The sequence below is a fragment of the Carlito syrichta genome, unplaced genomic scaffold (genome assembly GCF_000164805.1).
Source record: "Carlito syrichta isolate Samal-C Ts95f unplaced genomic scaffold, Tarsius_syrichta-2.0.1 Scaffold130730, whole genome shotgun sequence".
NCBI lineage: Eukaryota > Metazoa > Chordata > Mammalia > Primates > Tarsiidae > Carlito > Carlito syrichta.
In genome coordinates, this window is record NW_007074826.1 from 17,358 (window position 1) to 41,025 (window position 23,668).

General features: G+C 58.2%; 1 protein-coding gene across 2 annotated transcripts in view; it reads right to left on the reverse strand.

Annotated features, from left to right (window-relative positions):
* Positions 1–288: 288 nt before the first annotated feature.
* The window catches only part of SLC6A6 (solute carrier family 6 member 6), a 71,646-nt gene continuing 48,266 nt past the window's right edge, over positions 289–23,668 (reverse strand). For both annotated transcript variants that reach the window (XM_008049205.1, XM_021708119.1), the window contains 9 exons: positions 21,569–21,703; positions 20,412–20,515; positions 20,161–20,285; positions 16,360–16,472; positions 11,930–12,067; positions 10,729–10,831; positions 10,103–10,203; positions 7,342–7,512; positions 289–4,668 (listed from right to left, as the gene is read on the reverse strand). In XM_008049205.1, coding sequence (XP_008047396.1) covers positions 4,528–4,668; positions 7,342–7,512; positions 10,103–10,203; positions 10,729–10,831; positions 11,930–12,067; positions 16,360–16,472; positions 20,161–20,285; positions 20,412–20,515; positions 21,569–21,703 — 1,131 coding nt within the window. In that variant the 3' untranslated portion in view covers positions 289–4,527. The remainder of the gene's footprint in view (positions 4,669–7,341; positions 7,513–10,102; positions 10,204–10,728; positions 10,832–11,929; positions 12,068–16,359; positions 16,473–20,160; positions 20,286–20,411; positions 20,516–21,568; positions 21,704–23,668) is intronic.

Sequence of the window (23,668 nt, forward strand, 5' to 3'; positions counted from 1 at the left end):
TTATTCCAGAGGAGAAACAGGCTCAGGCGACTGGTGCCAGAGCTCCCAGCTGCACAAGGCTGGACGCGCAGCAGGTCGAATCGGCAGAACCAGCCAGAGGAGACGCAAGAGTGTGTGGATGTGAGTGGGAGTCCAGACACAGAGGCTCGGTGAGCCCCGGAGCAAACCACTTCCCCTGTAAGCCCCACTCACCACTGCCCAGGACCACACCTGCCTGTGAGAAGCACTCTGCAGGGGACTGAAAACTCGCCACAAAATGGAAGAACTCACCAAAACAACCAGACGTGCTGGATTTTAAAAAGGAAATGTTTATTTTCATGTTATAAGGTGATTACAAACTCCTCTAAAAAAAGCAAAGATGAATTTAAAATATCGTATACGTATTTATCTAAAAAGCAAAAGAAGAAAAAAAGCCCTGCAAAATACAGGGATTCGTATCATAAAACATTTATACACAAAAGCTTGTATACTGCAAGACTGAATTACACACCAAGGATCTTGTTCATATACAAATGTTCCTCCTCAGAAGAATCTCTTGTTGGTTGATTTTTTTTTTTTTTACAAAAGTTTAAAATATCTTAAAAATATTTTGAAGTTAAAAAAAAATGTCCTGATGAGCCAGGCATATTTCTGGAAGGAGGCAAGACCCACGTTCTCAGCTTTCTCTTGTGCTAAATACAGAGTCACAGTTGTTAGGGACTGGGAGATTAATCGGGTAAAAAAAAAATGGAGCCAACATCTCAATTTGAAGCCAAATATATAACAAGATGCTCCATCCCTCAGGGAACACATAGGAACATGTCTGTAGTGACACCCACAAGAGAACAATGAAGAATTGCTTCCTATTAAAACAATATATATTGAGGGTCAGGCATGGAGGGGGAAAGAGAAAAAGGGGGGGAGAGAGGCTGCTTTCAGCGTTGCCCACCTCTTGCTATCCGGGCTTTTTGTTTTGTGGTTTTGTCCCGATGGGCTTTTGTACACAGTGGTATTTACAGCACCCACTGAACAACCTGGCTTAGGGCCGCCTGGCCCTGGGTCTGAGGGAGGCATGGGACTTCTAGCCACCTAGAAGGGATTTCTCTGGGGTCCTTTACCGGCTTGCACTTGAGTCTCAGGGAGCAGCAAGGTGCCTGTGCTGTTAGGTTGGCTACCCAGAGCATTTCCCCGTCAGGAGGGGCAGTGGTGGGAGATGCTGGCAGGGCTGGTGGCACCCAGGGGACGTAAGAATACCCCGAGCTGGGCTGGGGAGCACGCTCTGCTTCCCCACTGTCTCTGGGGTGTGCTGAGGCCTGGGACGAAGACCGGAGCCACGGCAAAGGAGCCGCACCAGCCCAAGGGGTGTCCTAGGGGGGCATCTGAGGCGACCTTCTGCTGCCTGGGAATTTCCCACGTAGCCTCGGGCTGTTTGGCGTGAGGGGGCCTTCACTTGGTCCTGCCAGAGGTGCTGGCATAGCAACTGGCTTCTCCGGGGCTCAGTTTCCTCTTGTGCAGACAGGGCTCTTGACTGCTAGCTCACGGAGGGCTGCTCAGAGGGTGCCTGTGCAGGGCTGGGGTGGACAGGGGCTCGCCCAGAGCCACCCGGCTCTCAACCAAAGTCTGGGGTCCAGCGGGTCGGGAGGATGGTCGGATGGTCGGAGGGCAACTCACGCGGCCTTCCTCCTCCCTGAACGCGGGGCGGTGCTTCCTGCTCATTGAGGCTGGTCTTTGGTTGCCAGGGGAGGCCTTGCCCTTCTCCCTGGACTTAGCTCTGGTCACGCTCGCCACTCCCCGCACACACCCGGGGAACCCGCAGCCAGAGCTGACTCAAGAAAGTCTCGGTCCAGTCCCGGCTCATGGAGCCGCGGCTTCCCTATTTCCACAAGAGCACTGGGTGAGGGAGCCCGGAGGCCTCTCCCTCCCTGACCGCCGGGGACTCGTGGACACAGCCCACTTTCGTGCAGCACCTCCCTCGGTGAGACTCATCCTTGGGGCCCTCTCCTGCTTCTTCATCTCCGAAGGTGACTTCCCACACTCCCTGCGTTTTTACCAGATCTGGTTGCCTGGGCTATGCATGGGCATCAGGATTTCTAACCTATCCCAAGCAGAGAGTGGGCAGAGGGTTCTGCCCCTTCTCCGGAGACAGGCGGACCAGTCACGAGCTCTAGTGAAAATTTTCATTTATAGGAGACATATGAAAGTTGGGCACCATTACACATTACGCACAGGGCCGTGCTCTCAGACGCGAGAGCCAGGGCCGGGTGGGGTCAGAATCGGAGCCTGGGGGACACTGAGGAGTGGCTTGGGAAGGCAGCTGCCCTTTCTTTCAGGCGGGGCCTGGGGTGGGTCTGCAGGCATCTTTGGTCTAGAATTTGGTCTGGGAATCTTGTGAGAAGAGGCCTTCCCCAGGCTGCTTCCAGAAGTGGCAACGTGCCTGCCAGTGTGAAATCCTGCAGTCCTTCACCGGAGCGAGCCCCAGGGGGAGATGTGGCCCAAAACAATCGCAGATGCCTGGGCAGCGGCTGCCAAGCCCCTCCTCCCCACGTGTCTCCTGTCCTCAACCAATGACAGTGGTTAGTTTGCTAAAGTTACATCATAAGACAAAAACAGGTCACAATGCTACTCGATAAAATCAGGGAAGAAACAGTAAAATCAAATCAGACACAACAGCAATCATAAATACACAGAAACATAGGAACATGTCAGAATCGCTGACAGTCTGGAATAGGATTGGGTGTTGTCTGGCAGAGTAGACAGCTTTGGAAACAGTGAGTTGCGCTTCTCAAAGCGAGGTTCAGAATTGCCCCTGGGGGGGCCGAACGCTCCTCCTCCTCCTGGGTTTGGGGAGGAGCGCTCCAGGGTTGAGAGTCCCTGCAGTGAAAACCCAAGCAAGGCTCCACCCTGCGCACCACGCCCGGCGGTCACTGCCTTTGTGCATGACGATGTTTCGGTTTAGTTTCTACTGAACTTGGAAGTGACTGTTCACATGGCACAGTTTAGGTCCAAATGGGGCTGGGGTAGGGGTGTGTCTGCACGCGGGACTTTAAAGGTGTCGAGCCTTCTCTCCTGGCTCTGGAAGGATCTCTGGCCCACACACAACTGTTGTCAAGCCAGTACTGGGACACAGTCCCTGACCACCCCAACCTTCTCTGCAGTCCTCCGTGGTGGCTGCCCGACACTGGCTGCCGCAGGGGTTTTGAAAAGAAGAGCTTGACTCTATCACGGGACACTACTGAGGGTCACCCTGGGGCCTAAACCGGGAGGAGGATTCTGGGAGAACTTTCCGCAGTGAAGATCTGGCCTTGGAAGCTACACTTGGCCACCCTGTTGGGTCTAGGGAAGCCCTGTACCCTCACTGACAACAGCCTGTCGGGAGTCTCCCAGTTCTGGGAGCCGAGGACAAAGCAGAGGGGGGAGAGGTGAGGAAGGAGAAGCCTCTTCCCAGCACCGAGCCGTCAGCACGCCTGCTCGGGGCCCACGTGCTTCGGTCTCCTCGCCTCTGGCCTTACCTCTTGTCCAGACACAGGCTCATGCTTCACTCCAAGTGGCCTCGGGAGACACCGAGACGCTGCTCGGGGAAGGACCTAAACCTGCCATGATCCCGTCCAAGTACCACAGACTCATCTGAGCCCTGACACCCGGTTCCTGCTGGGCCAGCCTCCAGCCTCTCTCCTGAAATGCCCCAGGGAGGACCATGGCCTCCCCTGCCTTGGCCATCTCTTGTGAGCCCAAGTCATGAGCTTCATTCCTGCCAGACCTCTGAGGTCTCCAGCTGCTCCTTCTCAAACCAGTGGTTCTGACGGTCCTGCGGCCTGTCCACCTGCCGTCTCAAAATGCAGTGGGACTTTGCTCCTGGTACAACAGTTGCTACTGCTCCCAGAAGGAGACTTCTGCTGTGGGGCTTTTATTGACTGGTTGGCTCATTATTTTGGCATCTCTCTTCTTGGCTAAGGGAAGTATAATGAGGTGTCTCTTCCGGGCCCCCTTCCCTCCCGCTCCCTCAGGGTCTGCCAGCCAGCAGGGCCCTCTCCTGCCATCTCCTCCACCTGAACCAGGCTTGGGAAGGTCCGACACCTTTAAGACAGGTCTGCTGTCCCAGGACAATCATCCTGCTTTTTCTGGGCAGAACTTTCTGCCAGCTACACAAGCACCGAAGAATTGCTTTTGTAAATGAGATCTATTGCTGGCAAGATTGATTCAAGTGGCGAAGTAGATGACAATCTCTAAGTGTAGATATACTCATATGTAAAAAAAAAATACAAAGAAAAATTTACCAAGTTCCCAAAAATACATCTAATTCAATATGAAAGCTCTGCCTCTCCCCGGACATCTGCCCAGGGGTTTTCTTTTTATACAAAATATCCCCAAATCAAAACAAAATACACACACATACGATACACACACTCACACACACATACACACAATAACATCTTCTGTGACAATTACCAAAAAAAAAAAATCCTAGTGCAAATATAAAGCTCTGTAAACCTGGTCCTATGAGAATCTAATGTTAGTAAACAGCGGGAAAGCGGCCGGCCCTGGGAGCGCTCACATCATGGTCTCCACGATGATGTGGGTGGGCTTCATGAGCGCGCCGTTCATGACTGTGCGGGAGTTGTAGGGCGTGGCACCTTCGCGCTCCACGGCCCGACGGTTGGGTTCCCGCGGGGTCATCAGGTACTTGAGGCGCTGGAGCAGACAGACAGGAGCGGGAGGAGCCCGTAAGCGGCCTGGCTGGTCATGCACCCCGGCGATCTGCCCCCTCCTGAGCTGGTGAGTGTGCTGTCTGGTCTTTGGCTAACTACCACCCTCTCCGGTCCTCTCACTTTTGTTCTTTTTACAATAAAGGAGTTGAACTAAGGTGCTTCTAAGGGTTTCGCTAGGCCCTGAGCAGACTTCCTGTGGGTAGTTTCCTTGGCCTACCTCCACTTATACACACACCTCCGGGGACAGGAGACTCAATCTCTGTGTACTGACGTCTTTATCCCATGGAACTGAAACATGTCTCTCTGGAACTCACCCCCTGCCCAGATGTCTCTGCCTTGCAAAGCAGCTGAGCTCCTGCAACATATATGCCCTAGGCTGGATGGCTGTCTTAAGTCTCAGGGCTCCCATCTTCCCCAAGAAGAAACACCAAACACCTCAGCATCCCTCAAGCTACATGTCCTGCTTCTGGCAGACAGGTCTTCCCTCCTTCCCTGAAGGCGTCTCGTTCTCCTGGCAGGGCTGATGTCTAAGGGCTCAGAGACCACTGCTTGTATCTGAGCTGCCCTTTCCAGGAGAGGAACTGCATGACCATTCTCGCATCACTCTGGGGAGATGGGTTTTGTACTCCCAGCTGGCGGCCGGATCATGGAATCGGTGAGAAAGAGCCCTCTCCAAGGACACCCAGAAAATCATGGCAGAGCTGGGGGACCTGACAGAACCAGGGCTTCAGCCTCCCAGCCTGGCATAACAATTGCTATGAAAGGCAAAGATGCCTTCAAGAAAGCCCCAAAAGGAAGGGGGGGGTAATGGTCAATGGTCATCAACCCACCTCTGAGTCCACGATTAGAATAATCATCACTGCAAAAGTCTATCAAGTTTCCTGACAAAGGCGGCCGAGAGAGGGCCATCCAAACTCGGGACCACATTACTGCAGTCCACCTTCTAGCTCATCGTTAGCATAATAATCGTTGTAAAGATACACCAAGCTTCTAGTCAAAAGCAAAGGTGTGTTCTTTCTCTTAAGACTCCCATGCCTATCAGGATGCCTCCTTCTCTCTCTCTCTCTCTCTCTCTCTTTCTCTCTCATAAACTATTCTTGGATCCGCTCTGAAATTCCTGTCTGTGGCAGGCCGGAGAACCCATGCAGTATCACACTACACCCCATGTCACAACAGTGGGAGTCCTGAGGGGCACGTGGGGAAACACAGACCAATGGGAGCCAACTGTCTCGGGGGTCTTTGACTAAGTCAGGCTGGCACACGAGGACAGGGCACCAGCGGAGCCCACCCTCTTCCACTCCCTCCTCCTTCCTCCTCATCAACCCCACGCTGACCACACCTCTACACATGGTCTGAACCAATGCTTTAAAATTAGGCTTTGAAGGGACACTAAGTTGTGACCTGTTGGATGTCCCCCCAATTAATGGTGATTGCCATGGGCACTGACCAATCAGAACAGATCTCTAGAGACCCCTGCTGTGCCCTAACTAGCCCTCTGACTTCTGGGCAGTGAGGACATTCTGGAAATTCTGGTTGGGCTCCCTGGAGTACTGCAGGGCACCTGGAAGGCTCAGGACAGCCACTCCTGCCAGTCTGTTCCCAAGTCTGGCGTTTCGGTTAACGACTGACAGAGCCACCCAGCATTTGGTTCAAGGCTGTTTGGGGTCCTGCCCTCTGTCCTCCAAAAACATATAATGGTTCCACTACTACAGGAAGACTCCAGGGGCCTTCCCAGCTAGACAGACCAGGCTTCAAGTTTTCCTCTCCGCCTGCTTCCTCTATCACCCGTCTGTCCACCCCCGGCAACAAAACCTCCAGGCCTTCCCCTGCCCAGGAGGAAACAGGACCCAGCCCAAGAGGGAGCCAGGGCCCCCGGACATCCTGGCTCCAGATTTTTAAAAGAGAATAACAATAAAAACAGCCCAGAACAAAATAGTGCAGTCTTGGAGGCAGCCCAAGCCCAAAGGTTAAGGGAGATTCTGAGAAAAGAACTTCTTGGAAAGAACCCGGGCCTCTGCCAGGGCCTGGAATCTCTAGCACTGTTGGAGGAACTTCTGAGAGGAAGTCGGAGGGGCCTGTGGGGAGGATGCTGGCAGGTGCAGAGGCCAGAACCAGGTTCTGCCTGGGAAGAGGTGGCTTCTGAGGGTCGGGCTGTTGCCACAGACCTAGCGGGGCTGACAGTACGGGCTGGGATAGCCCCAAACTTGGCTCCAGAGGAGAAGCAGGTGGCTGTCAGTCCCTCCCCACGCTCCTGTCTCACCTCAGAAACGACCCCCCTGTGCCAGGATGCAGCCCCAACTCTTAGCCTGGAGTCCAAAGCCACGTCACCTCTCCAGCCTCATCGCCGGCACCCCCGCCCACCATACTGACACCAGGAACACACCGCCCTCTCTCTCTCCCCACCTGCAAATGCCTCCTCAGCCCATAGGTCCTCCTTGGAGGCCACCACACAGCCTTCTCCCAAGTGAATTGTACCTGGTTCCCATTTTCCCACAATGCACTCTCCTGTCCACAATCTCAATCGCTCCATCAGGCAGGTGAGGGTTCTAAGGCTCAGGGAGGCAAGCAACTTGCCTGAGGTCACACAGCAAACCGACAGCCAGTCGGCTGTGGCCTCGCACCTCCCGCCCCCCCAGCCTTGGGTCCGCATACTCACCACGCGTAACGGCCCCTCTGTCTGGCAGAGGCGGATGACGATGACCAGGGGGACACACAACATGGAGGACAGGGCCAGGCCCCAGCCCAGCCCGATGGCCCAGGTGGGGTACACGTAGGTTTTGTTGTAGGTCAGGGGTATGTACTTGACGAGCGAGAAGACGAAACATCCCTGCAGAGAGACGGGCAGTGAGCAGAGGAGGCCGGGCGGGCCCAGGCCCAAGGGGAGGGCCTCTCTCCTGGCGGGGGCGGGCTTGCGCCTCCCACCCCTCTGCGGCCATCAGGACCGCCCCCTCTGCAGACCTGGCCGGCGGCTGCCCTGCTCAAAGCCCCCGTGGCTCCCCAGTGCCTTCGGGACGCAGCCCCAGCGCCTGCCTGTGGCCGGCAAGGTCGGCCGAGTGGCGCCTCCCCTCCCCCTCCGCTCCCCTTGCCTCTGGGTCGACAGCCACACGGCTTCCTTCGGGCGCCTCAGCCACTTCCTCGGGGCCTCAGCACGGGCTGTTCCCTCTGCCTGGCTCTTTTCCCCCATGTTCTCGTCCTCCTAACTTAAGCTCCCGGGCTCCTGCCTCACCGGCCCCGGCGGCCCCAGACCTTCCTTCCAGAAAGCACGGGATAATCGTCTCGTCTCTTCAGCACAGCTGTGAGTCTGACAGCAGGCACGTGTGTGTCTTGTCCCCTGCTGTTTCTTTCCGTTTTTTGCTTTGAGTTGGGGTCTGTCGTTCCAGTGGGTGTGCAGTGGCATGGTCATGAGGATCGCGGCTCGCTGCAGCCTCGACCTCTGGCGCTCAGGTGAGCCTTCCATCTCAGCCTCCAGAGTAGCTGGGACTGCAGATGTGTGCCACCACACCGGGCTTTTTTTCCTTTTTTTGTAGAAACGAGGTCTCAGTATGTTGCTCAGGCTGGTCTCGAGTTACTGGGCTCAAACCATCTGCCCACCTCAGCCTCCCTGAGTCGCCACAAGCCACCATGCCTGGCGCCCGGTAGTTTTAAACCAGAGGTGCCGCTTCAGGCGCACATGGCAGGTGCAGCATAAATGTTGGCAGCATGAACAAAAGCCTTTCTTCTTCTCCTCCGCTGCCCACTTCTCCGTCCCCATCCTGAGCAGAATGATACCCTGGACGGGCCTGCAGGACACGGTATGGACCAGGGCTTTGCTCTGTTTGGCCAGCGCTGCTGACAGCCAGGGGCCGGCAGCAGCCATGAGTGGTGGGGTGGGGTCAGCCCTGGCCTCCAGGCCTGCTCACAGTCCACCTTGCCCCCTGTGAAGCGCACCCAGGGCTGGGGGGGAGTCCCATGGCCTCTCTTCTGGTCAGAACCAGCGCCTCTGTGGGGGATCCCAGGGTGGTTTTGATCCATCCGCACTGCGAAGATGGCCTGACCCCTCTGCCCAGAGGTGTGGCGTGCTGGGGAGAGGCTGCAGGCACCGTCGCCCGGCCACCTGGCGCACCTGGTCCTGCTGACGCTCTGTCCTCACATGCGGCGGTGGCTGGGGCAGGTGAGTCCCAGGAGAGGCTGCTCGGGCTCTCCCAGGAAGTAAGCTCCATCAGGACCCGCCATATCACAGTCCTCTTGCACGAGGTGACCTCATGCTGCCACCTCGGAGTGTGGTCCACCTCTGAGCTGTCTAGGTCGCAGGGAGGGAGGGCACAGGAAACCGAGGGCCAGAGTGGGGAGGATGAGAACCTGGGCAGGCCAACTAGAGTCACCTCCATGGCAAACGCGTCAGCCGCCGTGGTCGCTGGCTGCAACGGCCACTGACTGGGGAAGCAGGAATATACCCCTCAGAGGGAAAGGCCACTGTCACACAAAGCAACAGGAACAGCCTACGGTGTCAGCCGCCACTCCGGTCCCACTCCAGAGCCTCCTCACTGCACAAGTGGGGAAACTGAGGCCCAGAAAGGGCAGCGACTTGTTTGAGGCCACCCCGCGAATGAGCGGTGGTGCTGACTGCGTCTGGCCTGAGAGCAGAGGTCACCGAGGGGAGGCCGGCCATCCCTCACGCCTGGTTCCGAAGTCCAGGGACATTCCAGCCATCTGTGTTCCCCCTGGGGCGAGTCAAGAGCAGTAGCAGATGTTGTCTCTCTGGCCACGGGCTCCAAGGTCACCACGGTTTCAGCACCGACGGGTCAGCAACTTCGGCGGCAGCGGATTCTCCACTCACAGGCACCTCGGAGTAGGACCTTGAAGCACCAAGGCAGGTTCTGAGACGCCGGGAGAGCCCTCGCAGGAAGAGCAGTGTGGTGTGCAGCTGCACTGGGTCCTGGCTGAGTGCAAGGCTTCCTGGTCCTGGGGAGCCCTGAGCGCCTCTCTGTTGGGGCTGCCCCTCCCAAAGCCCTCCTACCCCGCCACCGACACACCCACTTCCAACGGCTGTGACCTCTGCCTCCAGCATTCCCAAGGCCCCTCGACTCAACAGTGGCCCGGCTGAGCTCAGGAGGGTGTGTTCTCAGCTGTGGCGCCCACAGCCCCAGCATGCCCAGCTGAACGCTGCTTCTCCAGAATGCCTTGTCTTGGCGCGTGCCTTGTTCCTCTGCCATGAACACCCTTCCTGTTTTCGCCTCCCAGAAAGCTCCTACTCATCCTTCAAAACTCAAGTCTAGGTGACCCTCTGGCGCAGCGTCCCCCGCTCCCAGCAGAGCTGAAGCTGGGTGTACCACGAGCCTGCACGTGGTAGACGCGCAATGAAAGACGGTTCAGCAGGACAGGTGCCACGCCCCGGGAAGGAAAGGGGCTAGCCAGAGCTGGGCTGGGAAGGAACTCACAACGCAGAGAACTGGAGTGATCACAGCCCAGCTGTACTTCATCCAGGGCCCGGGCCGGTAGCCGATCATGTCTTCAATGCCGTCATAGAAGTTATCGCCGCCTGCAAGGGACAGAGAGGCACGTGGAGCGGCGTGGCGTCCCAGGCCAACACGGGCACAGCAGGGGCTCAGCGGCCATGAGGGGGGTCTCTGGGATGTGATCCAGACACCCGCATCTCAGGCCTGTGTGGGGCAGACATTTATAAGAAATTCAAATGTAATTTGGCATCCCGTATTTTTCTGACAACGTTAAACACACCCCAAATCCTAGCACAGCCAATCCAGGTCTCAGGGAAATCAAAACAGACCACTCCTGAACCCAGGGAAGGTCAGTCTAGACAGACCCCTGCAAAGCAAGTTTTGAGTTTGTCAAAACATACACTCACAGCTGGCACCTTCCGCACGGGGAGGGCCTGTGAGATCAGATATGTGATGTGGCTACAATGATACCAGTGGGAAGTTCTAGGTACAGAGAGCCTCGGAAAGAATTCCCATGAGAACTCTCTGCTTCTGAAGATCCTAAGAAGGGAAGGTAGAGGAGCCCAGAGGAGAAACTCGAGAACAAATATGCAAAGATCTATACTTACCATATATCCAGGCAACAACAAAACATTCAAAGAATGCAACCCACAAAAGGCATACACCGCTAGCTGCATAGTAGTCAAAGAGTTGAAACACATACATGCCACCCTGTGAAGGAAAGAAATCACAGAGGAGTTTGGTTTGTTATTTGGTCTATAAATCCCATCATATGCAAAAAGTTCTGGTATATCAATAAGAAATGAAAACCCAAGAGAAAAATGAGCACAGGGTGTGGTGATCAGTAAACGTATAAAAGACGCTCAACTTCATGTCTGATTAATGAAATTAAACACACACACACAGAGAAAAATAAAAGCAACACATGTCTTAGCAAAATGAAGGGTCCACTGAAGCCTGCTTCCGAAGAATGTGCTTTATGCCAAATGTGGCTGACACAGAAGCCTCCAGTGACACCCAGTCATTCTGCAGGAGACCACAATCTGACTTGCAGCGGGGATGATTACAGACCCCACTAGAAAGAAATGTGTGCTTCTGGTCATGTGAAGTGGTGAAGCCAGGCCCAGAGCTGGGTCTGTCTGGGGAAAGCTGCTGAAGGCAACCCTCCCCTGGGATCACAGCGGGGGAGGGGGGCAGCGCAGGGGGGAGCGTGCGTGGGCGGGGCCCTGAGCAAGCGCTGGGGCCCCTTCCTCCGGGCGTCCGCTCCCTCCTCACCTGGCTGCTTCTTGCCGGTCCTGCTCCCTGCACTCTGCTTCCCTCCTCCCCACGGGAAGCCTGTCCTTCTCAAAGCCACCAGCCCTCAGCACCGTGCACATTCCCGGCACACACACGTCCCCGGCCTCGGCCCCGGGGCCAGGCTCTGCAAGGTTATGCACCCTTGGGTGGTGCTGCCTGCCGTGTTCACAAGGAGGCAGGCCTGTGTTTGCCCACAGAACGTCTCCACAGCCCCAGGCCTGGGATGAGCCACTGCCCACAGTCGTGGGTGAACAGAGTTGGAAAAACGCATGTCCCCTGAAGACCCTCTTCCCAGCCTCAGAGGTCAGGCGGGGCAGCCGAGGCCAGTGCTGCCACAGCGGCAGCACAACACGAGGGCCGGCCTGGGTCAGCTCCTGGGCCCTGAGCCCGCTCCGGCGGCCCGAATGCCCCTGGACCGGCGGGGCCGGGGCCTCTCTGCCGGCCGCCGCCCCCGCCACGGCCGGGGGGGGCATCTGGGGCGCCAAGCCCCCAGGGAAGGCGAAGGCCACGTACCTCCGTCACCATCGTCAGCCCCAGCAGGTAGCTGATGCTGCACACGAAGGCGATGAAGACCTCCCGACGATAACCCTTCCTTAGGAAGGACGGGTAGAGATCAACCAAGGACGTGATCTGTCCTTCAACTTCAACAAACTGGGGGGAGAAGAGAGGACTGCTGAGCACAGATGCCCCACGCTGCCTCAGGGGACGGCCCAGCGCTTCCTACGTCAGGGCTTGCTAGCCTGGTCTCCCGCCGGCCACGCCTTGGAGCCAGGCCCAGCCGTGCAGCCCAGACGCCATGCCCACACTCAGCCCCCACACTCAGCCCGCCAAACAGCCCCGATCGCCACATCTCTGCCCGGCCGTTCCTGCCACCAGCGCACCCTTCCTACCCACTCTGAGACTCATCTTGCACCGCCGCTACTCTAAAACCGCAGCCAGCCCTCAGCCCCGGCACGCGTGAGTGTTGCCATAACTGCCCCTCGGTCTCCATCTTGAGGGCAAGTCTGGTGCTACGCTCATTCCTGGACCTGGAGTGTCGAGTCCGGCCAGACCCATGCGGCTACTCAGGATGAGCAAGCCGGCCTCTGGCCTCTGCATTGACTTGCGGGGTAACCCAGGGCAGGCCTGAGTCTGTTTCCCCGCAGGTGGTATGGAAGGCTGCTCGGTTCCGGTTCCCACAGCAGATTTCAACCCTTTGGGGATCACAGTCCAGGAGAGAACCTTGCATGCATGTAGGCGTGAAAGCCCACATGTGTGCATCTCACACTGCCTGCACCTCCAGGAACCATCCCTGGGCTCCCAAAGGGAAAGACCCAAGTTCAAAAGGTCTCCCCATAGGTGATGTTCTAAGATGATTCTCAGTCTTTGTAGGTCTTCCCATCTGTGTGACTAACAATTTATCTTGGAGACTGCTCCCTATCATGACACAGAGAGCTGCTTCATTTTATAAATGATGGAGTGAAACCACCCTGCAGACACGCATCTTCGTTGAGCTGCCAGTGCCAGTGACCCAGGTTTCCAGACTTGTGCAGCCACAGGCAACATCTTCTCTCCAGGTCTTTCTTCAAGCAGGGACTTGCCTCCAAGTCGTTAGATGTGTGTGCATGTGGCACAGGCTCACAGGTGGAGCTTTAGGGCTGAAGGGCGCAGAAGCACATTAACTCTGGATGACCACTCCCGACGGTCCTGCCAACCCTCACACCCGCAAGGTTGATCTGATTCCTTTAGGAGTGGAAAAGCTAGGACCTGGGTCAATCTGCCGCCTGCTCCGGGAAAGGCTTTAGGAGATGTCTCCCTGGCATTCCTACAAGGGTCATACCACAGGAGGATCGAGAGAAGGAACACAAGCAAGGAGCAAATCCCGTCCGCTAGGCCAGAGACAACTCCCAGGAACCCAGAAAAAGACGGCTAGAAGGCTCTCCAAAGAGCTCCGGGAGAAGGGCTGACTTCCTGACCTCGGCTTGGTCTGTCAGTTGAAGAGGTTTTGAACCCAAATAGCAACTGAATTATAGCAAACCCGAAGCTCCAACGTTACGCTTCAAGAGGAATTATGAACAAAGGTCCTTTCCTTTTCTGAGATGGGGCAATCCAAGGCAGCGTCCCTGTGAGTCAGCGCTAAGGGCCCCAAGTCCCTGATTTCCAAGTTCCCCGCACTCCCCCCAGGAATACCGCCCTCCTCCACCAGCCTCTTCAGCTCTCCCTACTTAGTAACCATGTAGCCCCAATTTCCCCAAGCCTGTTTCCTCTTCAGCAGGGATGCTGAGAAAGATCGGGTGTTGCCTGTGAACCCACGTCAGGGGCTGGGCCAGGCGAGCTCCGGGGAGGGCAGATGCACCAGCCCTCATCTCTTGCGGTTTGGTCACAAACCGTGTCCCCCTCGGGCAGCCTGGACAGCAGCAGGTATCTGCTTCCACACAGGGACCTCCCCACTCCGTCTCACCAAGAAACACACAGCAGTGTAATGGCTCCTAGGCCAGGTGGAGTGCTTTCGCCACGCTAAGGACCTCGGGGTACGATGACGTTGGCGTGAGACCTGCACCTGAGGCTGGCTGTGGGTCTCCACATGTTCACGTAGGTGAGCCAGCCACGGTGGGGAATTTCAAGGGGGAAGGCCAACAGGGACAAACCAGCAGGTGGGAAGCAGCGTCAGGGAGCAGGCAGGCTCAGGGTCCAGTACTTCACTCTTGGCGCGTGGGATTGGTCAGGTGCTCAGTCTAAGCCCCGTTTCCTCAGCCGTAAGGGCAATGGCATCAGGGCCCTGCACAGATTAAGGAGCTGATGGGCAGAAAGCCAGTGCAGGGCTGGGGGCACCGGGGAGTTAGTGAGTCATGGGGACGGAGCTCCAGTCTGAGAAGATGAAAAAGTCCTGAGACAGACGCTGGTGATGGCTGCGCAACAGATGAATGTGCTTAATCCAGAGGGACGCTGACAATCAACTGAGGTGGCCAACGTTGCGTTCTGGGTGCTGTACACACACATGCACACAAACCTGGAACCAGGCCTGGCACCCAGCAACTGCCTAGCACTCATGGTGCTGTGCTCACCTCTGCAAATCCCTCCCTATCACCCGCATTCACAGAGCAAAGAGAGGCGAGACGGTGCCGGGCACCGGGCTGAGCCATCAGACTCCCAAAGAGCCTCCTCTCCTCCTGCCTCCCCCAGTGTCTGAGGCTCAGCCCCCACCCTGTCCCTCGTTTGCATGACACGAGGCAGGCTGCTTAGCCACTCTGAGCCCCGAGAGCACCACGCTCTGCAGAGCACCAGTGCTGGCCCCCTGGGAGCTGCCCAGACCCCCCATGCAGGCCGCTGGCGCAGGGCCTCACGAAGGGGCGCATCCTCCACTGGTCCCCCCGCCTCCCAGGGAGAAAAGCTATGAACCGCCACCTCTGCTCCCTCGGGAGCAGCTTCCAGAGCCCGAGTGACCTGTTCTGGGCTGTGAAGATGTCATGCCTTGTCACATATGAACCGCCGCTTGTGTTTTTTTCTTCCACTTAGAGTTCTGGAAGAAGTTATAAAAGCCATGTGCTTGGGGTCTCCGAAGGCCAAACTCATGAGCCAGGGATGATTAATGGAGCCTCTTGCTTGCTGACACAGCCCCAGTCCACCAGCCACAGCAGAAGTATGTTGTTTTCCGTCTCCCCAGTGTTTTCATTCCGTCTTCTCTGCTAATCCTGGCCCCTCTCTGCCAAGCCCTCCACTCTGCTCCTGACCTCGGAGCTGGTCGCCTGCTCTCTGGGCTCTCTCTCCTCGGCCTGATGCTAAGGCTTTCCTCCCAGCTGGTTCCAAGTCCCTCAACCTGGACGCTGGCTCTGAAGACTGTGGCCCGTGGGAGGGCAGTGAAGGGCCTCCGCTGACAAAGGCAGCCCATGCTGCGGTCAGACCCAGACCCAGGCTGCAGTGGGCATCAAACCTGATCTCTGGCAACCCACCTGTGTGGCACCACCTGCAGGACTCTCCCTGGCCCAGGCCCAGCCTGCCTCACACACCCTCATTCCCCGCTTCTGAAGTCACATCTGTGCTCTGGACCATTGCCTCCGCGATGCCCTGATGCTGACGCAACAATTCCTGGGGAAAGGGGCCCAGGAGCTCAAGTGGGCTGACTCCCAGTGCCACCGACTGCTCCTACCCAGGCACTGTGCCTGGGGCTTCATGCAAGGCAAGGTTGGTATACTCTTACCCACTGACCAGATGAGCAAACTGAGGCTCAGAGGGGAGGAAACCTGCACCATGTTACACAGCCGGACGCGACCACTCATCGGGTCTCACCAACACTCCCTGAGGGTGAGTTGCCTCCCGGTGCATGCCTGCGCCTTGGAGGGCGGGGACATGGGTTTCGAGATGCAGGAAAGAGCCGAAGCACAGAGTCCTGCCTTGGAAGGGCAGACACCAGGCTGACCGGAGGACAGGGCAGACATGAACGGGGCAGCTCAGCCTGGACTCTTTGGGAAGCACTGGGGGACACGCTCCCCGTGCGTGTGTTCCCGGCACGCGTGACTTTCCGTGACGGTCTGGACAGCAACCCACTGGGCCCAGAACAGACACGTGGGGCCCCTCCCTGAACCGCCCCTCTGCCGTGTCCCTCGGGGCCCTGCCCGCTCCACTCCCTGTGGGGTCCTGACTCATGTCTCAACTGTAGCTTGACTGCAACCACACACCCCAGTCATCCCTGTCCCCTTGGGGGGGTGGAGTGACAGCCTTGGGATCTGGGCAATGCCCCCTGCTGCTGCCCTGAGGCCTGTTCTGCTCTGGAGTCCAGGGGACCCTCGTTGGCTGAGGTGCCAGAAGTTTGGCTAGTGATGGGAAGGGAGCGGCCACCGCCCAGCTCGAACACCGAGCCCTTCTCAGGGGCGGCGCCCCCCGGCCGGAACCCCAGGCCTCCCAGCTCGAACACTGAGGCTTTCCCAGAGCCCTTATCCCCCTGGCCGTCTCAGGCTCATACATACCTGGCTATCCAGTCCAAGCAAGAGAAGCATAATAAAAAAAAGAATGGACCAAAACGTGGGCAGCGGCATCATTGTCACAGCTTTGGGGTAGGCAATGAAGGCCAAGCCAGGACCTGAGGGAGAGAGAACGGGAGGGGGAACAGGGAGACCCGTCAGTGTCCAGGCCGCTGGGGACACTGAGGCTGACACAAAGACACTTGGACCTGAGGCGGGTCCCCACGCCCAGATGCAGGGAGGAGCAAGGTCTGAACCCTTGCCTGGGGACAGAGACCAGGCCTGCCTCACTTTTGGGTGGGACGTGCTGGGGCTCGGGCGGGGCCCGGTTTTAGCATCTGTCTCCTGCGTGGCACAAGCGGCCTCCTCACAAGCCAGACTCCACAGGGAGGCTGATTACCTGGGGCAGGACTAAGCCTGGGACTGTCTGCAGGGTCTTGGAAGAGAGAGTCCCCCACCCCCCTAGATCCACCCATCAGCATATCCTCGGCAGGAGGAAGCAGGGGGAAGGAGGTGGGTCTCTGGCTACCGACACCCTCGTTGGCAAGGAAGAGGCTTCTGGGTTTGAGCTTATGGCTGAAATGCTATGTGCGCGGAAAGACAATGAACAGAGCCACACCCCACAGGGCAGCGTCGCTCCGGCAGCGTCTGTGGGACCCTTCCCGGCAAAAGCCAGAGCCAAGCCTGGGGGGCCAGCCGGGACCCAGAGACGAAGGGCCGCAGGCATGGGGTGGAATCCCAGGCCGGCGGGACCCCAGCCTGCGCTCACAGCCTCATTCCGGCACGCCCTCTCGGCATCACCTCCAGCCACTCAGGCCTCAGTTTCCCGCCTGAACAGTGAAGGGCTCCCAAGGAGACTTCTTGTGTTCAGACTCTCGGCGGCGGCCCCTATGTCCCTGGAAAAGGGCTCTGGTTTCAAGGGGGGAGCCTGGGCAACCCTCGAGGCAGGGATGGGGAGACGGGAGCTTGGAGCTCAGGGTGGTTTCTGAGGAGAGGCACCCCAAAGACAGAGAAAAATCTCCTCCTGCCTCCAAACGGCCTGAGAGCAGACGCCGGAGAGCAGTCGACTGGTAATTTTGAGGCTTGGGAGTCTGAGACGTGGCCAGGGCAGCCAAAGAAAGCAGGCCTTGAGGGCCAGGCAGGAAAAATACAGCAAAATCTGCAACTAAACATAAAAAGTCAGAAAGTGGGAAACAAAAAAGGACTGAAGAGCAGGAGACAGAAGACTTTTTAAAGCAAGTCTCAGAAACCCAATGAATGGTTTAAGAACGAAAAAGAAAAAACAAAACAAGAACGAAAAGCCAACAGCAAATCAGAACCAGAAGCCACATGACGTGGCGTTAACAATCCCCGCCGTAGCCGGGAGGACGAGTCCTGGCACGGCAGAGAGCGCCAGGCCTGAGGAGACCCAAGCACAGCGGTGTCCTCGGGGGGCAGGAGGGGCTGTCCCTGTGCTGCCAGAAACTGCCGAGAGCCGCCCACAGGATGTCCGGAGGGACCAGGCTGGGTCCAGAAAACACGCCCCCGAGGACCCTGGGAAGTGGCCTGGTATCAGCCAGAGCCTGCCCGTTCCCCCACGCGCCAGCTCTGTTCCAGCCTGATGCACACCAAGAGGGGGCGCCAAGGGAGACAGATGCAAAACAGGGCCCCGCCACCCCCATCCCGGGACGCAGTGAAGATTCTCAATCCGCTCGTTTCTGTATTTCAGTTTTGCCTTTCTCAAGCCAGCCTTGGGGAGAGGGTCTGCGCGTCCTCTCTGAAGCGCGTGGTGAATCGAGAGAGAAGTCCAGGAGAAAGAGCCCAGCCGCTCCGAGACCCCCGCGTGCCTCTCCGCTGGCCGAGAACGTGCCAGGCTACGTCGCGCTTGCACTCCGTTAAGCTAAATTACGATCTCGTTCAGATGCACTTCACTCAATATGGTGCTTGTTAAAAGCTTACGAGAGAAATAATCACCCTGGTTGTGCCGGCTGTTCAGACATCACCGTTGGGAATAAATGACAAGGTCTTGTAAGTGATCGGGAGGAAGAAACGACTGAGGCGGACACCACGTGCAGCCACGACACACCCCGGCGTCCGTGGAGGAAGACCTGCCTCACGGGTCGACCTGCATGCCCCTTGCCAGACCCCCTCCCGCTCCTAGTGACGCAGCACACACAGCGGGTCCGCAAGCCCTCAGTGGACAGAGCGCCGCCTGCAGAGGGGTGTCGGCTGCCCCTGGCGCCCCCTCACCCCTCTGCCTGCCACACGTCTTGGGGGTGGGCGCTTGCAGGATTTCTTCCTGTGCCCTCGTGTCTGGCCTGCCTATGGAGGTCTTGGGGGCAAACGGTACGTGGAAGGTCCACTCTGGAAGCAGGAGCAGGAGTGTGGACTTGCCAGGCCCAAAGGCGGGGCTGGACGGGGGTGTGTCTGCCAAACGAGGGGAGACGGGGCCCAGGTCCGGGGCCCAAACAGATCCTCACACTGGAAGGGCCAGAGGCTGTCACCCGTGCCCAGGGTGGGGTGGGGAGGCAGAAGGGGGACATCGCTCCGTCAGAGGGCCCGTCCACATGGGACGGGTGGAGAAGGATGGACAGGGTGCCTGGATGCCCCACTCCGACCTCAACATGCCTGAGCGAGGCCCTTGCCCTCCTCCTCTGACACAAGTGCCAGGGTGCCATCGGACCCTCCGAAGCGAGGGCTGTGACTTGGAACCCGGGACACTGCCTCATGTCTCACACACAGACAGCAGAGGCCCGGAGCAATGGCCCTGGGGACCCCAGCTGCGCCGGGCCCTGGTCTGCGGTGGTCCCTGGAGTTACAGCCTTAGCTTGGAAGGGGCTCATCCCAGGACCCTCCCCCGCCTCCAGGTGGTCCCGGGAGGTTGTGAGACGGCAGGGGACGGAGGGGTGGGCCGGGAGGATCAGCGTGTAGACAGCAAGCCCTTCCAGGCGGGGGCTGACTCTCCTCCAAGCGAGCTGGGCAGGGCTGAGAAGGGCAGAGAGGCTGGGCATGCTGGGAGCCTCGGGCAACCCTCATGCAAGCCACTGCAGGACGGGCGCGTCAGGACCTCGAAAAGTCATGCTGGGTCCTGAATCTAGGCACCTGGGACGCTGTGGTGAGGCCCCGGGACTACAGCAACTGACGACCCCCAAGTCCCAGGCTCCAGAACCACGTGCTGGATCTCCGGGATGAGACCACGATTCTGACCACTCCCGTGACTCCGGGTGTCCCAGGAGGAGACAAGGCCCCGCCGCCAGGGGTGGCAGATGATGTCCTCACAGCCCACTCCGCATCAGACCTGTCACCACCCCAGGCTTGCCCTCCTGCCCCAGCCCAGGCGCCCGGTGCCTACGGTGGTGCCTGACACAGAGTAGGGACTCAGTCATAGGAATCGCTGGAATGGACGAGCAGGTTGGAGGGAGCACGCTGGGAGCAAAGTGCAAATACAGAAACCACAGCTGAGAAGGCGGTGACGGATGCCGACCGGTGGCTGACCTGGGTCTGAGTTAGGCAAGCGGCCTCTGCTGCCAAAACCAGGAGTCTGCCGGGGAGGGGGGCGGGGAAGACCGCACTAAGGTAGCTAAATATTCCCCAACTTACCACCCCCCACGCTTCTGTCGCCCCTTGGGCCAAATTGCAATAAAAATGTTCCAAATTTAGCTTTTGTCCTCTTTGGTGTCTGGGGGACATCTTGGTGGGGGGGGTCCATTTTAGAAACCAGGTTCGCCCCCCCCCCAAAGCCCCCTGGGGTCTGGCTTCATGCCTGCAGTACTTGGCTTACACACTAGGTGGCAGTGCCCACCACCACTGCCACCAATACCACCGTACCTGACTCAGCCACATCAGCAATGTCCACCCCTTGCTCTTGTGCCATGAAGCCCAGGATGGAAAAAATTGCGAAGCCAGACACAAAACTGGTACCACTGTTCAGGCATCCCAGCAGCATACAGTCCCTAAGTTACACATATGTCAGGGAGCAAGTTAATTCACAACACAAGGAAGCCACGCTCCCTATTCTCTTTTCTTTAAACATCATCATCATTGCTACCGTCCACCAGGCCCGCCGGCGCAACACTTGCCTGTACGAGTTGTACTTGTACTTGTTGTAGCTCCCCAGCGAGGTCATGGCCCCCAGGCAAATGGCATAGGAGAAGAAGATCTGGGTCCCGGCGTCAATCCACACCTGCGGGTGGGACGGGTGGCAGAGAGAGAGAGAGAGAGAGAGAGAGAGAAAGAGCTGTCAGAGCCGGCTGCCCGGAGGAGGTGGCGAGGTTCTTGGCCACCTGGCAACAGCCTGAGAACGGGCCCTTGCACCATGCGGAGACGCCACCACAGACGGAGCGCCCGGGCAGGAGCCCAAGGTGTCTCCTAAGGCAGCACTGAGCTGACGGAGCCCCTTGTGTAGCACGGGGGTTAAGCGGCCACGCCTTGAAGGCCAAGGGGGGGCCCAGGTTCCACCCTGGAACAGCCCTGGGCAAGTCAGGGTCACTCCCGGAGCTCCGGTCTGCACGGCCATAAAATGGGCACCACTGCCCCACCCCACTGCGCTTTCCCAGTCAAGGGTGAAGATTCCAGTGCCAGCTACATAAGTCAAGGCTGCTGTCATCCCTGGAACGCCTGCTGTCTGAGCTAGAACGGGAGGAATTCCCTAGTGGACGTGAGCCAAGTCACTCTCCGGACCCTTCCCCAAGAGGCTCCGGAGGGCAGGAGGCAGCCTTCCCTTCGGCCCCCTGAGCTGGCCAACTCCTCTCCCACCTATGCCTACCCGGGCTGGGAGAATGGTAGGAAGGGGGCTCAAAGAGGCACAGGCCCTTGGAGCTTCCCAGAGGCTGAGGATCCTGGAACAAGCTCCTCAGACGCCCAAAGGCTCCAGGGTCTCCAGTGCCCTGAGGCCACCAAGCCAAGTCCCAGGGCTACTCCCTGGACTCTGCCCTCTCCCGCCCTGGCCCACCTGGAGGTCGACTGACCGACCAACCAACTGACGGACCGTGGCAAGACCTCTCTCCCTCCCTGGCATGGTCCCCACCCTCGACCCCTCCTGGCCATCTTGGGAATCCTCCAGTGGGACACGCTGGCAGGGCCCAGGAGTGCAGGGACGGCCAGGCCCGCCACACACCCAGGGGAAAGCACCAAAGTCACAGCCCGCCCTCGAAGGTGTGCTGCCAGACACCCTCACCGGCCCAGCCCTGGGGGCGGGGGCCGGGGGGGAACGACAGCGGTCCCGGGCCTGTCATACCTGTGGGTCCTCGAGGCGGGTGATGTCAGGGTACAGATAGAACTTGATGCCTGCACCTGCCCCAGGCAGCGTCAGCCCACGGACCAGCAGCACCAGCAGCATGGCAAATGGGAAGGTAGCCGTGAAGTAGACGACCTGCAGGGGCGAGAGGGGCTTGGTGGGCCCAGGGCCTCGCCGGCTGCTACGTCTGGGCTTCCTCTCAGAGAGGCAGGACAGCACACTGGCCAGGAGGGCGTGCTGCAGCCAAGTTTGCAATCTCACTGTGTGACCTTTGGCATGCTGCTTAACCTCTCTGGGCCTCAGCTGCCTCACCCATAACAAGTTCCTACCTCATGGATTTACAGCGACTAAACAAAAACAATCCTACACACAGTTACCCATATTGTACCCCAGGTACCATCTAGGCCCCAAATACAGTGGTGGCCAAGACAGAAAACAAGTCCCTGCTCTTGTGGAAATGACACTCTAGCAGGAGAGATGGAAGTTACAAAATAAGAGTGAACAACCAAGTGTGCAGTGAAAGGCCAGTCCAGGGGTGGGCACCAGGGCTCAGCACATAGGCTAGTAACCGCCCACAACTGTTCGCATGAGTCCTACAGTTAAGAATCAGGTAACTGCTGGGCTCGGTGGCTCAGCCTGTAATCCCGCACTTTGGGAGGCTGAGGTGAGTGGATTGCCTGAGCCCGCGGGTTCGAGACCTGCCTGGGCAACTTGGCGAGACCTCATCTCTAAGATAAATCAAAAAGCTGGGCGTGGTAGCGCCCGCCTGTAGTTCCAGCTACTTGGAAGGCTGAGGCGGAAGGATCGCCGGAGCCCAGCAGATCGAGGCTGCGGTGGCTGGGAGCGGCCACTGGACTCCAGTCTGGGCGACAGAGTGAGACTCCAACTCAAAAAAAAAAAAAAAAAAGAATCAGGTAAGTGTGGTTTCAAATGCTTGCTCTGCCTCCTTGTTTGGTGTGTGGCAGCAGGCATGCTGCTTACCCTCTCTGGGGCTCGGTTTCTTAATGAGAAAAAGCCAGAAAGAGTAACAGAAGCCCCTCATCAAGCGATGAGGTGAGGATATGACAGGGTAACACTGTCAAAGCAACACCTGGCACTCACAGTAGATGCTCAAGAAACAGGGCCCGTTGCTGGCAGCTGATTCTGCCGGAAGGACACAAGAACTTACGGGAAGAAAATGAGGCCTCTCCAAGGCCCAGTACAGGGCAGGGCATACACATCACTGAGCCTAAGGGAGCTCCTGGCCTCTCCTGGGACACGCTGCGCATTCCGGACAGGTCCAGGAGGGCATGAGGTAGGGCCGACCCTCCTTTCTCCCCTCCTCTCGTCCTGGGAGCACTGGTCTCCCTGACTACCTGTGGCCTCAGTGCTCACGGACACATGTTCCTGTCTTTCTACCCCCATGAGAAGCTTCCAGGCAGGGCTTCTTCCTGGCGAACGGACAGTGAAACCTTGGCAGTACAAGCAGGGCACTGGCCGAGGCAGGACTCCCAGGCAGGAGCCCACCTCATCTTTACCACACCCCCAACACAGTGGTGCTCAGTGGAGACACCAAGGATCAGCAGGCTCATGGGCTTGAACTATGGCCCGCGGGGGGTTAACCCCTCGCTCCGAGCAAAGGTGTGAGGCATTGGACTTCACCAGGGAAGGACATGCAGGAAGTTCGCGATGGCCATTTGAAACACCGGCTGGCAGGCAGAGCCCCGACCACCTCTGGGGACCAGGGAGGAGCCGCTGCGTGGTCGACGCACCCATTCTACAACGAGGAAACAAACCCAGAGAGCAGGACGGCTGGGCCATGGCGTCGGCGGGCAGTGCCACGGCGCTGCAGGGCACACCGGGGCCCAGGTTGGTCTGCAGCACGGACAGCCAGGGGCAGAGCCCCAAGCCTCACCCAGCTGGCACCAGAACCCGACAGACCACAGTTCTCAGGTGACCGCGCTCAGAACAGGGCTCTGGGGGCCTGCCTAGCTCAGCTGCCCTCTGCTCCACCACCCCAGCCAGCATTCACTGAACGCCTACTGTAGGTCTGGCGCGACTCCACGTGCTGCCACGTCTATGCTCACTTGACCCTGCCCTAGCCCTTCTAAGTTTTGTTAG